Source organism: Peromyscus californicus, unplaced genomic scaffold, assembly GCF_007827085.1.
Source record: "Peromyscus californicus insignis strain IS unplaced genomic scaffold, ASM782708v3 Scaffold_4__1_contigs__length_199733344, whole genome shotgun sequence".
In the NCBI taxonomy this organism is placed as follows: domain Eukaryota; kingdom Metazoa; phylum Chordata; class Mammalia; order Rodentia; family Cricetidae; genus Peromyscus; species Peromyscus californicus.
In genome coordinates, this window is record NW_026294562.1 from 169,401,301 (window position 1) to 169,415,774 (window position 14,474).

General features: G+C 54.2%; 2 protein-coding genes across 4 annotated transcripts; one reads left to right on the forward strand and one right to left on the reverse strand.

Moving 5' to 3' along the window:
- Positions 1–679: 679 nt before the first annotated feature.
- Positions 680–4,667, reverse strand: Bloc1s3 (biogenesis of lysosomal organelles complex 1 subunit 3). Its single transcript, XM_052763494.1, has 2 exons — positions 4,511–4,667; positions 680–3,864 (listed from the first exon to the last, which is right to left on the reverse strand). The coding sequence occupies exon 2, from the start codon at positions 3,853–3,855 to the stop codon at positions 3,256–3,258; it is 600 nt and encodes a 199-aa protein (XP_052619454.1). The 5' UTR covers positions 3,856–3,864; positions 4,511–4,667; the 3' UTR covers positions 680–3,255.
- A 304-nt stretch (positions 4,668–4,971) lies between these two features.
- Positions 4,972–14,146, forward strand: Trappc6a (trafficking protein particle complex subunit 6A). Of its 3 annotated transcripts, XM_052763495.1 has the most exons (6): positions 4,972–5,103; positions 12,147–12,214; positions 12,369–12,486; positions 12,948–13,031; positions 13,142–13,235; positions 13,854–14,146. In XM_052763495.1, exons 1-6 carry the CDS (start codon positions 5,020–5,022, stop codon positions 13,883–13,885), a joined length of 480 nt encoding a protein of 159 aa, XP_052619455.1. In that variant the 5' UTR covers positions 4,972–5,019; the 3' UTR covers positions 13,886–14,146. The 3 variants fall into 3 exon arrangements, with proteins under 3 accessions (XP_052619455.1, XP_052619456.1, XP_052619457.1); XM_052763496.1 differs by lacking the exon at positions 13,142–13,235 and having other exon boundaries at positions 13,948–14,146; XM_052763497.1 differs by lacking the exon at positions 12,948–13,031.
- The last annotated feature ends 328 nt before the right edge of the window (positions 14,147–14,474 follow it).

Genomic DNA, 14,474 nt, shown 5'->3' on the forward strand with positions numbered 1-14,474 from the left:
ATTTCCAGCGTAAAGACCAGGTTGTGCCCTGAGGTCAGGAGCACGACTTGCTGGGTGGGAGGAAGGCCACCACTATGCCACTTGGCTGTACCGTGTGTGTGATGATGTTGGGGAGAAATACCACTTCAGGGAGGAGCTTGGGGAATCGGCCGCGTTATCACAGAGCCTGCAACATTTACTGAGGCCTTGTGAGGGCTCTGAGCAGGAGATGGTGTCATAGAGGAGGGAGTGAACTTGAAGATCGAGATCTGGTAAGAGGATCTGGGACACTCAAGCAAGGACAGTGGTGGTTTGGGCTGGAGGGTACAGTAGCAGGGGTGACAAGTCCCCCATTGGGTGATTGGAATGTAGACCTGACAGCACTTACCCAGAATCTGTGCACTGATTTTTCCTTATTTCTTTTTCATGGCTTATCGCCATAGCAAAGAACTTCAAGTGGTGTGAAAGAAGATGCTCAGAGTGAATAGCTGGGGCTGGAGAGACGGCTCAGTGCTTAAGAGCACTGGCTGCCCTAGCAGGTCTCAGCACCCACATGGCAGCTCACAAGCCCCTATGACTCCAGTTCTGGGGAATCTGATGCCCTCTTCTGGCCTCCACGGCACCTCCACCCTTCACTCATGTGCACAAGCACACAGAGACACATGCACACACACAAATGAAGATAATAAATACAGCTGGGCGCGGTGGTGTGCATCTTTAATCCCAGCACTTGGAAGGCAGAGGCAGATGAATCTGAGTTCAAGGCCAGCCTGGTCCACAGAACAAGATCCACGATAGTCAGGGCTACACAGAGAAAATCCTGTCTCCAACCCTAGCCCCCCCCCCCAAAAAAAAAGATTTGTTAAAAAACTTTCCTTTGAAAACACTTGTGTATGGGCTTAGATACACATGTGTCACAGCATATGTGTGAAGGCCAGAGGGAAGTTTGGAGGCTGGTTCCCTCCCACTATGGGTTCTTAGTTCTTAGTTATCAGCCTTGGTGGCAGTCACCTTATCGTATGAGCCATCTCTCCAGCCTTAACCTTTCCTTTTTTTTTTTTTTTTTTTTTTGGTTTTTCGAGACAGGGTTTCTCTGTGTAGTTTTGGTGCCTTTCCTGGGACTCGCTCTGTAGACCAGGCTGGCCTCGAACTCACATAGACCCCCTGACTCTGCCTCCCGAGGGCTGGGATTAAAGGCGTGCGCCACCACACCCAGCAGCCTTTCCTCTTTAGAAGCTGCTTTTAGGGATAGTTTGTCAGAGCAACCCAAAGCTAAGGAAATCATGCTGCCCTGTGAACCGGGACCTCTGCCTGTGCTGTTCTGGGACCCGCAGCTTCTCTTGAGCCCACTCCCGTCTCACCTACCTCCAGGGCCATCACCTCAGGTCCCTGGGGAGGTCATGTGATCACCCTCTCCCAACACTGGGCCTCCTGGAGCCCATCACACCTCCCCAAAGTGCATGCCATTCTTTAAGACTCTACTCACAGCCGGGCGGCGGTGGCGCACGCCTCTAATCCCAGTACTCGGGAGGCAGAGCCAGGCAGATCTCTGTGAGTTCGAGGTCAGCCTGGGCTACCAAGTGAGTTCCAGGAAAGGCTCCAATCCAAAGCTACACAGAGAAACCCTGTCTCAAAAACAACAACAACAACAACAAAAACAAAACAAACCCTCCCCCAAAAGACTCTACTCGGGCTGGAGAGATGGCTCAGAGGTTAAGAGCACTGGCTGCTCTTCCAGAGGTCCTGAGTTCAATTCCTAGCAACCACATGGTGGCTCCCAACCATCTGTAATGAGATCTGGGGCCCTCTTCTGTGTACATAATAAATAAATAAATCTTAAAAAAAAAAAAAGAGATGCACTTCAGCATCTATATTAAAAAAAAGACTCTACTCACAGTGCCAAATATATATATAAATATATATAAATAAATAAATAAACCCCTAGAACTATTTATAGACGATTTTATTCATGTCTCTCCTACTAGGCAGGGGCTGCTATTGTGCCCCAACACAGGCACCCCTAAAATAAGTGGATTAACTTAATATACAGGCACCCCTAAAATAAGTGGATTAACTTAATATACTAAGTGTATTATCACGGCAAACATGAAGGGCCCTGGTTTTCTTTTTTCTATTTTAGTTTTTTAAATTTTATGTGCATTGGTGTTTTTGCCTGCGTGTATGTATGAGGGTGTTGGATCCCCTGGAACTGGAGCTAAAGACAGTTGTGAGCTGCCCTGTGGGTGCTGGGAGTTGAACCCCAGTCCTCTGCAAGAGCAGTTGGTGCCCTCAAGTGCTGAGCCATCTCTCCATCACTGGACTCTGATTTTCTAAGAGCTTTACCTTGAGATTTTTATTTATGTGTGTTGGGGGGGGGGCGGGGTATGTGCATCTGAGTGCAGGCACCCATGAAGGCCAGAAGGGGGCGTTGGATAAACTGGCGCTGAGGTTACAGCTGGCTGCGACCAACCTAGGAACGGCTCCAAGGGCTGTCAGTGCTGTTACCACCTCTCCAGGGCCCAGCTTCACCCTCCACAAGCTAGGCAGGTGCCTCTGGGACCCTTCTCTGGAGAAATCACCATTCCACTCTCCCTCGGCTCAGAAGGGGAGACCGCGGGAGTGACTTCATGGGGAAACGCCTTGTCAGAGAGTTTCTCTCCTACTTCTCCATCCTACAGGTCAGCTTGGGACTGGGATAAGGGGAACCAGGCGATAAGACAAAGGGAGTAAAGTCAGGACCCAAACAAGCGAAAATGAAACTGAGGTCCTCAGTGCCCAGAGAGATCAGAAATCCAGAACCTAACACAGTGTTAGGTTTTTGTGCGGAGTCATGTCTTGTAGCGACCGACGACACCAGGGGGCGCTGCCCCAGACCAAGGCCTAGCTTGGTTCCTTCATCTGGCCACAGGGGTCTGCGGGTGTGTGGGAAGGTCTCCGTGGGTCAGGAGTGGCATCCTTTGAGGATGTAAACGAGAGGGACCCCCACCCCCCACCCTGCGCCCCAGCCTAGACCCAGGGAGGTTTCACAACAGAATCAAAGCCCAGCCTAGCCCCAGAGTAAAGCTTGATTGAGGAAACAGACCAGGGTTGATGTCCACGAAACCTGAACCGAGTTTTGGGGTTGGGGAATCCCAGAATTGTGCTACGGATAAAATCAGGCCAAACCAAAGAAAATGCCAGGACGCGGCTCCTGTCGGCACAAACCAAAGGCTACCACGCACTGGGGGCCGCGGTGATCCGGGATCACGGACAGAGAGAGTCCGGTGCGGTGTCAGCCTAGGCTCTCGATCCCGGGTCCTGCTCCGGCTCGATGCCCGGTACCCCTCGTATGTCCGGCAGCAGGCGACAGCCAGCCACGATGTCCAGGCGCTCGGCGAGCGCGCAGAGGTCCCCGCGAGCCAGGCGCACGCTGTGGGCGGCCGCCAACCCCGTGGCTTGGGCAGCCGCCAGCCTCCCCGCCAGGGCGGCCACGTCGCGGCCGGCGCGGCGGTACACGCCGCTCACCGCGGCCGCCACGTCGTGGTCCAGGCGCGTCTGGCTATCGGCCAGCCGCAGCTGCAGGAGCGAGCGCGCGGGCGCCGCGACCGGGGTCTCCTCCGTGCCCCACGTCTCCGCCGCCGCCTGGCGCTGCACCACGAGCGGCGGCAGGTCTCCCGGCGCGGCCGTGGGCTCGGGCTCCGGGTCCGAGTCGGTCTCCGCTGCCTCCCCGGCCACACGGAGCCCCGTGGGGCGGCCGCGCGTCGGGCCCGACGGACCCAGGTACAGCTCCTCCTCCTCCGATGACGACGAGGACGCAGACAGCTCCGAGTCGGTCTCCGCCGCTTCCCCCGGCACCACCGTCCCCGGTCTCCGCCGCCGACCCTGGGACGACGCCATGGCGCCGAGCTTGGAGAAGAGGGGCGCGGGGACGTGAGGTCCGGAGTACCAGCCCCGCCACCCCCAGACCAATTCCGGCTCGGCCTCAGTGTCCCCTGGTGGGCGCATGGGCTGGAATTCTGCATCTCGGCATCATTCGCGCGCACATCGGCACATCGGGGAAGCCGAGGACCGGCCAAGCAAAGCTTTGGAACTAGGTCCTGCGAGGTGGCTTAAGGGGAGGAGCAGCGCTTGCAGCCAAGCCTGAGGCCGGTGAGTTCGACACCCCCCCGCCACACACACACACACACACACACACACACACACTCAATAAGTAAACATAAAGTAACAATAACGCCTTTAATCCCAGCACTCAGGAGGCAGAGGCAAGGCAGACCTCTGTGAGTTCGAGGCCAGCCTGGTCTCCAACAGTCTCAGAACTACACACTGAGTCCCTGTCTCAACATAATGCTGCCAAGGTAATTTTTTAAAAAGCTCTGTAAGCAGCAGTTCCCAGCGTCCTCGGGCACAGCCCACGCCCTCTCCACTGCCCTCCAGGCCAGCTCGCAGGCAGCCCAGGCGCCGGGGACGGCACAGAAGGGACGACCGCCCTTAGGGGGGACACTAACGGGGGGGGGGGTCACCAACACCACAGTCCACACCCAGAAGGCCGTACCAGGTCTCCGAAGCTCCGAACCCGAGCGATCCGTCGCTCGCCTGGCGGAAGTGAGGGTGTTCCTCCGCGTGGAGTCACATGATCGGGGTCCGGCCAATAGGAAAGCGGCTAGACACGTCGCTTCCGTGTTGTTATTGTGTGGTTGGTTGGTTTTTTATATATATACGTTTTGGATAATTCTGTAGGACACATGAATTTATTTATTTATTTATTTATTTATTTTAAGCTGGGGCCGTCACTTGAATCAGAGATTCAGCCAATAGGAAGGTCCGAAGACCCGGAAACAGGGAGGGAAGAGAAGTAAGGGCGGAAGACGCTAACGTGCGCGGCCCGTGAAGGGGCTCGATGCGCCCGCCCCCTGGTTTCCTAGTTCCTGCGCTCACTGTGCCGGCCGAGGGGGCGGGGCCACAGCAGAGCACCAATCAGACCGGTTCTTCCTCCCCCCCCCCCCCGAGCGGACCAATGGGAGCCGGAAGCGTTGTCCCGGTGCGCGGGGCGCGAGGAGGCGCATGGCGGACGCGGTGCTGTTCGAGTTTCTGCACACCGAGATGGTGGCGGAGCTGTGGGCCCCGGACCCAGGCCCTGGCTCGGGGGTGAGCGGCACGCCGTGGCCTCGGGGGGTGACTTCTCGGTGGAGAAGTGGGGTGCGATCGAGCCTTCCTGGCCGGTCATTGCTGAGGTGGAGTGAGATGACTCGGAGCAAGGCGCTCGGTTCGGGGCCTGAGCCGTTGGTAATTAGGGTAATTGGCTGTCATTAGGCGCGGATGAGGACACGCCTCACCACTCAGTGTGCAGCTCGACATCTTAATCTCCCTGTCCTTCCGTTTCCTCAGAAAAAAAATGCACCCTAGCAGTACCCCGACCCTTCTGTCCCCGCCGCCTGTGTGCCGGGTGTGAGCCGGGATAAAGTCTGTGCTGATCGCATTACGTCCCAGCACACAGTGGGACTTTTAGTAAGGCTTTGTTCCAATGGTTAGTAAAGACCCCACCCGGTGATGTGGAGGGTGTTGCTGGGATCACTGAAGTATTGTCACCCATAATAGTTCCTACCACTTACGTGTCCCTTTGTGCTGTCCTGGGTCTTCCACCCCATCCCGGGAGGTCAGCCTGACCCTCCATCTGAGTCATGAAGAGGCTGCTTGTACTGAGGCCCTGCTTGTACTCTTAATAAAGGGTTTGCAGATAACTTTCCGTGAGTCTGCGGAGATGTGAACTTGCCGGCTCCTTCTAGCAGGCCCCTCCTGCCGCCACTGTTTCCTTACTGGGGTCCCACAGCTGAGATAATAGAGTTGGTGGGAGTGAGGCCTGAGCATCAGGTCTCAGGAACCTCCCTGACTTTAAACTACATGGCAGCTCTCATGGCTTCCTCTGGATCGTTCCTTGTGGGAGTTCAAGACCTGCTGTAGAGACTGGTCTGCCCTCTTTATTATTTTCTCTCTTTTCCTCCCCGATGCCCCCCACCCCCCTATCCCCTAAGCATGGAGTTCTTGAGGCAGGTTTTCACTGTGTAGCCCAGGCTGGCTTCTGGTCTCCTTCCTGCTTCTTTCTGCCTGGAAAGAGCTGTTATAGGGGTGCAGACTCCAAGCTAAACTTCCTCACTCTCTATTCCTTCTCTGACTTGGAAAAAGCACCTCTGGATCAAACTTGGGCCTTGTGTGTCTGGTTTGTGTGCTGTGCTCCCAGTGTGGTACAGTCAGCCTCTGCATCCTGGGGTGCGGCACCTGGAGTCAGGGTCTCTCACTTATCTATTCTAGTCTCTAACACATGATCCTCCTGCCTACACATCCCAAGTGCTAGGATTGGAAGCACAGATTCTTTTTAATTACATCTATAGTGATTATTTACAAACTTTTTATTTCCTAAACACTATGGTATAACTATATAGCAGTGACATTGTATTAGCATTATAATCATCTAGAAAGGATTTACAGTCTATAAGAAGGCTGGGTTTATAGTTCAATGGAAGAGCTCCTGCCTAGAATCCCCCAGTGAGGGGCTGGGGTGTGGCTCAGTGGTCGAGCCCCTGCCTAGAATCCCCCAGTGAGGGGCTGGGGTGTGGCTCAGTGGTAGAGCCCCTGCCTAGAATCCCCCAGTGAGGGGCTGGGGGTGTGGTTCAGTGGTAGAGCCCCTGCCTAGAATCCCCCAGTGAGGGGCTGGGGTGTGGCTCAGTGGTAGAGCCCCTGCCTAGAATCCCCCAGTGAGGGGCTGGGGTGTGGCTCAGTGGTAGAGCCCCTGTCTAGAATCCCCCAGTGAGGGGCTGGGGGTGTGGCTCAGTGGTAGAGCCCCTGCCTAGAGTCCCCCAGTGAGGGTCTAGGTTCTATTCTCAGCACAACAAAGTAAAGCAAGGTCTGTGGAGGAGTGTGGGCTATTGCACACACTCCGTGTCATCAGAAGGACTTGCAGTTTATCTGGGGAGGTTAAGTGGTCAGGTCTTAGAACAGCGCCTGAGGCAGACAACTTACCTTGGTTTTCAGGACTGGGGCTTTGGAAGAAGGTCCTTGTTTGGGGAGATGCACAGTCTCTGGGGACAGTCGAAACAGAAACTCAGTCCCTTAGCTCCAAAATTGTCTGTAGTAGGGGTCTGCCGGACCCATCTGCTCTTTGCTTTGTACAATGTGTCTGTCACTTGTCCCAGTACTGATCACATCTTTCCCAGCGTCCTTTCTCTGTGTACTACACCTCCTGTTCTTTCTAACCGTGATCACGTGGCCAGCAGGGACAGCCCTAGAGACATGCGGAGGGGGCAGGCTCCGTCTGTTCATAGGGGCAATGGAGAGAGCCCCTGCTTTATCTCCTCCAGGAGAATAAGAGACTCAAAATGACAGAGCGGTTGGGGGGGCTCTGCCATCTCCATGTCTGGTGCGACAGCTGTGGTGCGGGCTTCTCCTCTGACCATCTCTCCTGCCTTTCCCCTTGCTTTCTGTTGTCTCCTCACGGTAGTCGGATTTTCTTTGGGCCGTCAGCTCAGCTCACAAATAACAACATGGAGACTTATTATGAAAGGCTGGCCTTAGCTTAGGCTTGTTTTTGTTTTTTGGGTTTTTTTGAGACAGGGTTTCTCTGTGTAGTTTTGGTGCCTGTCCCGGAACTCACTCTGTAGCCCAGGCTGGCCTCGAACTCACAGAGATCCCCTGGCTCTGCCTCCCGAGTGCTGGGATTAAAGGTGTGCGCCACCACCGCCTGGCTATCCTATCATTTCTATAAACCCCCCCTTTTTCTTTTCAGACTGAGATCCCGGAATCTAATCTCCTTTGTTCAGCTTTTTCCTGACTATTACCAATAACAACTTGTAACCAACCCCCCCTAAATGATGACAAACATCTGTAACCCACCAAATGACCAAAAACCACCCACTCCACCTCTTGGGAATGTGGGCATCGTGTTCTCTAGCCTGTTTCCTGTTGTTTGGGGTGATGGCATCTTTATGGGACCCTGAGAAAATGGTGATAATGGTCAAGTCCTGGGAGAGCTAACTGTTGTCCAGTCTCATTGATGGGAAAGTGTAGAACTTATCTGAAGTTCTGGCTGGACAGTCTGTGAGGCTGGACCATCTCAGCTAGCAGCTTTGAAGTTGTTGTGGATGTAGAGTTTTGAGGACGCTGCAACAGAGACATTCTGAGAGACTGGATCGCCTGGGCTACTTGTCTTCTTTGGTGTCTGCTCTTTTTATTCTGAAAACACAAACTTTCGAAGGTAACATACATATCTGCGTTAACACAATATGGAATGTGTGGTGTGCACGTCGGCTAAAGATGATTTTTTGTTCTATGTTTGAGCAGATAAAAGGCATCTGTCAACTTTATAAGTCCGTTTGGACTGCATAACCAGACTGTAATGTAAATCTCTATCCATTCCTATGAAAGGATGGCATGTAATAAGTCACGAGGACTCTGTCGCCAACAAGATTTATCATGTCTCATCCAGTCTCAGAGCTGTTCCCATGCCGAGGGATCAGCATATCTGTCACCTGTCTTGCAGTCTTTCTCATGTCAAGGGATCAGCATATCTGTCACCTGTCTTGCAGTCTTTCTCATGTCGAGGGATCAGCATATCTGTCACCTGTCTTGGAGTTTTTCTTGGTTCTTTTTTTATGTCTGTGGCCAAGATTTTCAGGGGGCCTTCCTCAATCAAATCTGACCTTTATTAATTTTGAAGAGCCATAACTTTTTGTTTCCTGTGGAAACAAAGGCATAGCCTCTCCCTCAACACAGATATTTTTCACTTCCATTTTGAAGACATTCTTAAACTGTACAGGTTGGTTTAATGCAGCAGTTTCCATAATCCAGTGTCTCTCAGCAGCTATTGTTCTGTGTACATGAGCATTAAAAAATTCAAATTTAACAAAGCACCATTTAAGGTCCAAACTCCCTGTTTTAAAATATTTTCCATCCTTATGTGGCTTTTTAAAATATTACTTTACTCCCTCTTTTAAGATTTTACTTTTGTATTTTAAACTATTTTTCCTATGATGTCTCTATGTGTGTGTCTTTCTTTTTTCTTTTTCCCAGCACCTAAGCACCTTTTTAAGCATACTACACCTTTTGAGTGGTTTTCTGTGTCTGGACCTGGCTTTCTGTGGGTCTGTTGTGTTCTTTGACCGTGAGACCAATCTTAAACTGTTAGTTGGTGGTTAACTGCTGCCTCCAGCCCCCTCAGTTCCCTGAGAGACTAGCCTCATGCCAGCGGGTATCTGCCAGAGGCGCACTTACGGCCCCAGCTCTGGGGAGTTGTTGAGTCCACTTTCCAGAGTCCCCACAAGCAGAGAGGCCCAGGCAGTGATTGCGATTGGGGCGGTGCTGGCTGCTGTGACTTCTCTTTCTGTGTGGTTGTACCCTGTGTTGGAGCGCCAAATGTCTTTCTCTGTCCCATCAGCCAGCTCCCAAATAATGAATTATGAAAGCTTGGGCTTAACTTAGGCTTGTTTTCAACCAGCTCTTATCACTTAAATGGGCCCATTTCTATTAATCTACGTTCTGTCATGTACGGCCCATCCTGCTTCCTCTGTGTCTCCGAGCATCCTCCATGCATGCCTCTATTATCTCCTCTTATTTCCTCTCTCTGCCCAGAAGTCCCGCCTGTACCTCCTGTCTAACTATTGGCCGATCAGCTCTTTATTAAATCAATCACAGCAATATGTCTTCACGCAGTGTACAACTATCCCACAACACCTCACCCCTGAACGCGTGACCCAGCCACTCCGGTCTGTTCAGGTCAGCAGCTACTTAATTGACCCTTGCCCAGGGACAGGCAGAGGGAAGCCAGAGTGACAACAGCCGTGTCTGTCACCATCACTGAGTAGGTATGGCCTTGAGCTTCATTGCCCATGTGGGTAACTGAGGCCACTGTATCTAGGTCACACATCCAGGATGTCCATCCCTGGGAATGACGTTTGTGAAAGGAAAACCTGAGATTGCTAGCGACCCCTCTGACCCCTCTCCGATCCCAACTTGGCTGGAGGGCCTGCCCTGTGTCTGCAACCAGGAAGCCTGAGCCACAGAGGCTTGGACGTTCCTTGTAACCCTAGGGACTCCTGAGCAGGGACATATTTATTCCTTAACAGTAGAGCTGGCTCTGCCTCCAGGAATTGAGGGAATCAGTGGCCACCAGGGTCCCCAGGCTTGCCAACCACCAGGCTATTCTAGGTTCTGGAGCTTTGGAACATAGCCACCTCCTTTACAGGGTTCTGCTCCAGGTAATGGCTTCATTCACATTGTCCAGAGGCTAGCACCTCTTTTGATGGACACAGGTGCACACCCCATGTGCAGGGTGCCACAGTAAGGCTTAAGAGGTTGATTTGTGGTTTGAATGCCCCTGGCCCCTTCCCTCACCGCTAAGGATCCCAGGGGACTGCTGCTAAGGCTACCTTCCTTTCATGCAAAAAGAAACTGAGGCACAGACATTCTATGCCACTCCATCTCCCTGGTCCCTCCACATGCGGGAAGTGTGAGGGTACAATACCAGCCCAAGGGTGACGGATGTGACAGGATCTCCCACATGCCACCCTGCAGGTCAGCAGCATCTCTCCTGCATGTATGATCCGCCACCAAAGCCTCTCTCCCTAGGCTGTGCTGGAGGAAGCCAGCAGAGCTCCCCACCATCCTCCTGTGGGAAGGTGTGTCATCTCTGCCCGTTTGGGTGAGGCCTGGCTGCTCAGTGGTGTGTTCTTGCTACATTTATTTATTTTGTAAGGAGCAGGCCATGGCATGAGTGTGAAGGTCACACACAGCTTGTTGGTTTTGAAACAGTCTCACTCTGCAGACCAGGCTGGCCTCGAACTCAGATCCACCGGCCTCTGCCTCCTGAATGTGGGATTAAAGGCATGCGCCACTGTACCTGGTCAGGGAACAGCTACAGTTAGTCAGTTCCCTCCTTCCCTGTGAGACCCCAGAACGTAACTCAGGTCGTCAGTCTTGGCATCTAGCCCCTTACCTGCTGTGCTGTTTTGCTGGCTTGCTTTGATGTTCCGTTTTGTTTTTATTCTTTATATTTTGTTTTGTTGAGACAAGGTCTCTCTCTTTTGTAGCTCTGGCTGTCCTGGAACTCACTATGTGGACCAGGCTGGCCCTGAACTCACAGAGATCCACCCACCTCTGTCTGCAGAGTGCTGGGATTAAAGGTGTGTACTGTTGCTGGGTGGTGGAGTTCGAGGCCAGCCTGGTCTACAGAGCGAGTTCCAGGACAGCCAGGGCTACATGGAGAAACCCTGTCTCAAAAAAAAAAAAAAAAAAAAAAAAGTGCACTCTCATGCCCAGCTTTTGGGGGGCGGCGTCTGAGACATAGCCAGCTGGCCTCAGACTTGTGATTCTTCTGCCTCAGTCCCTCAAGTGCTGGGTTCATAGGTGGCACTGACATGCCTGGCTAACACCTAGATTTGAAACGTAGATGCCCTTCATCCAGGCCCCCCTGCCCTGAGTTGGCACCGTGATTTGGTGTGTTGAGGTGGGATTGGATACAAGGTCTCAAGCACACCTTACTACTAAGCCACGCCTCTAACCCTCTTCTGTAACTGTGCGAGACGGCCTCGTGTAGCCCAGGCTGCTTTCTGCTCACTGTGGTTCAGGATGACCCCATGCTCCTGGTCCTCACACCTCTGCTCCCCAAATTTTGGGACTATAGGAGTACCCCACCACACCTGCCTTGAATTTTTTTCTCAAGATAGGGTTCGTCCAAGTTGCCCACACTGGCCGTGAACGTGTTCTCTAGTTCAGGCACATCATTGACCTTCCTGCCTCAGCCTTCCAAGTAGCCGGGGTGACAGGTCTACAGTGGCCTAGGGCAGCTTCTTAACCCTTCGGAGCCTGGTTCCACCCAGGGAGTGCAGCCTGCCTTAGCTCCCCAAGGTTGAGCACAAATAGTGTTCCCATGAGCACCTGGAACAGCATGCCTGCTCAGCCCAGTCCCCACTTCTCAGGTTGGGTATTTGTGCCAGCCACTGATGGCCTAGGTGAACTTGGCAGCTAGGCCCCAACCTCAAAAGGACAACATGGGTTCGGGGACAGACAAGAGGGCTGGGCTCAGGGACTCTACCTGGTCAGAAGACCAGGATCAGATAGAAGGATCTGGAAGCTGAGCTTTCCCGGCCAAGGAGAGAAACCTGCACAGCGTCCTCCTGAGCCTCCCTTTCCTGGCCTTCTAGGGAAAGAAGAAGAGCCTGTCAGTCCTGGAGGGCCTGGGCTTCCGCGTGGGCCAGGCTCTGGGTGAGAGGTGAGAGCCAGCCCCACCTGCCTTCCACTGCTGCCCGGGAGGGTGGGCAGACCTGATGTTGGGGTTCCTGCTGTCAAGACCTAGGGTGGGGAAGGTTTCATGGGCCCACGCATGTACTGGATGGGCCTGGCTTCATTCCACATCCTCAATCTAGGCTGCCCCGGGAGACGCTGGCCTTTAGAGAGGAGCTGGATGCCCTCAAGTTCCTGTGCAAAGACCTGTGGGCTGCCATGTTCCACAAGCACATAGATGGACTCCGCACCAACCATCAGGTGGGTATGTGAGCTGGCCTGGCTCAGCCCCAGCACCTGGCCTCCAGGTTGGGGGCAGTGGAGACCCCACAAGAGAATGCCACAGCGGGCCCCCGGGGACTTGGGAGACAGGAACCAACCGTAGATTGCCATTATCATCTGCCCCTTCTCCTTGGAGGCCCTCAGGGAAGCCAGGGCTGCAGTGAGGTGGCAAGGTTATTTCTGCAACTTCAGCCTGCCTGTCAGGAGTGAGCCCTCCACAGGCAGCTGGTGGCCTCGACATGATGATTCTTGTCCCAGGCTGTGGTAGTCCCCATTGAACACCCATGCCATGCCCACTCCCTGTCACTGCTTCATGGCCCAGGACATCAGCCTCTCCTGGCGCTCCTGGGTACCCAGGCCCCTGCAGCTCTGCAGGATTGGGTACTGGGGTCCTTCCCTCGGTCAGTGCCCAGCCCCGTCCGCCTCTTTTCTGTCACCAGGGGACCTACGTGCTGCAGGACAACAGCTTCCCCCTCCTCGTCACCATGGGCTCGGGGTCACAGTATCTAGAGGAAGCTCCCAAGGTATTGGGGGCAGTACAGGACACGCCTATCTGCCCACCCCCTGCTAGGCCTCTCCTGGGGCTCGGGCCTGGCCTCCCCTCTTCCCACAGTGGTCTGTGTCCCCACCCTAGTTCCTGGCCTTCACCTGCGGCCTTCTGTGCGGCGCCCTCCATACGCTGGGCTTCCAGAGCCTGGTCACCGCCTCTGTGGCTGCCCTGCCTGCCTGTAAGTCACTGGGGGAGGGAGAGGTGCTTTGCATCCCTTAAATGTGGTGTAGGCTTTGGGGCTTCCCCATCCCTGATGGGTCCCTCATCCATGTTGGGAAGGGGAACCAGATTATCAAATCACATCTGACATGGAATTTGAGGCCCAGAGACCACTAACGTGAGCACATCCGTGTACCCAGTTTGTGTCCCTGGAGTGCCTCTAAGGGTAGAGGGTAGCACAGGACCCAGTGGGACATCTTAGACACCCTGGCCAGGCTCCCAGTGGCTTTGAAGAGTGGCAACTCACGGCCCATCTGCTGTTATCGTGACCCCATAGGGCACGGCTGGGCCTGAGCCCTGCCCCCCAGTGAGCAGCTGCCACCCCCTCCATGGCACTGTGGGGACCTGCGATGAATGAGCAGGACATGTCAGGAGCTCAGGCCAGCCCTCCTGCCTCCTACATGTTCAGCCACCTGTTTCTGGGCTCCCCCATGATCTGGGATGCAGGCCAGTTGGGTGGGGGTGGTACCCCCGTGACCCACTCCAGGGTGCCCCAGGCTGTTGGTTCAGGTGAACAGCCAGCCTGCTGACAGGCTTCCTGTCCCAGCCCCAGTTCAAGGTGGCCCTTCCTTTCCAGGTAAGTTCCAGGTGGTGATCCAGAAGTCCTGAGGACCCCAGGCTTGCCCGGCCTGACCTCAGCCTCAGGAGACTGGTTCCTTGGCCCCGTCCAGGTGGTCACCTTTGCAGGTGGCTTTGAAGCTGGAGTTCACAGGCTCTGAGGTGATCGCATGCTTCAGACGAGGGAATGAAAGGAACTGGAGGGTCCCAGGAGGCAAAACCGTCCAATGACTTCAGAATGGGCATGGAGGGACATTAAGGCCTCCAGCACCCAGATGGAGTGCTCAATAAAGTTCTTTACGTGGAAACAGACCTGTGCAGTGACTGTCACATGTCCCTCTGCACCCACCCCCACCCTGAACACCTGGCCCTGCTCACGGGCTCTGCCAGCCAACAAGTCTGGGGCTGCCCTTGGCCCAGCAGGGCATGGTGAACACAGCCTCACCCTGCCGCCTCCTGGTTCTATCTGTAGCATCTGAGGCTGCACTTGGGCCCAGACTCTGCAGCCCACTGCTGTGTGTGTAGGCACCCAGGACTGCAAACTGAGGTGGGGCTAGACCCCAGTGGAAGGAGCAAGGGCCACTGGCTCTTCTGTTAATTTGTAATTCTGTGTACGTCTGCCGAATCCAGTCCTCTGCAA

Coding starts and splice junctions, on each gene's coding strand:
- Trappc6a (XM_052763495.1), top strand. CDS start 5,020: ATGGCGGACGCGGTGCTGTTCGAGTTTCTGCACACCGAGATGGTGGCG. Junction 13,032..13,141: donor ATCTAGAGGAAGCTCCCAAG/GTATTGGGGGCA, acceptor TCCCCACCCTAG/TTCCTGGCCTTCACCTGCGG. Junction 13,236..13,853: donor TGTGGCTGCCCTGCCTGCCT/GTAAGTCACTGG, acceptor CTTCCTTTCCAG/GTAAGTTCCAGGTGGTGATC.
- Bloc1s3 (XM_052763494.1), bottom strand. CDS start 3,855: ATGGCGTCGTCCCAGGGTCGGCGGCGGAGACCGGGGACGGTGGTGCCG.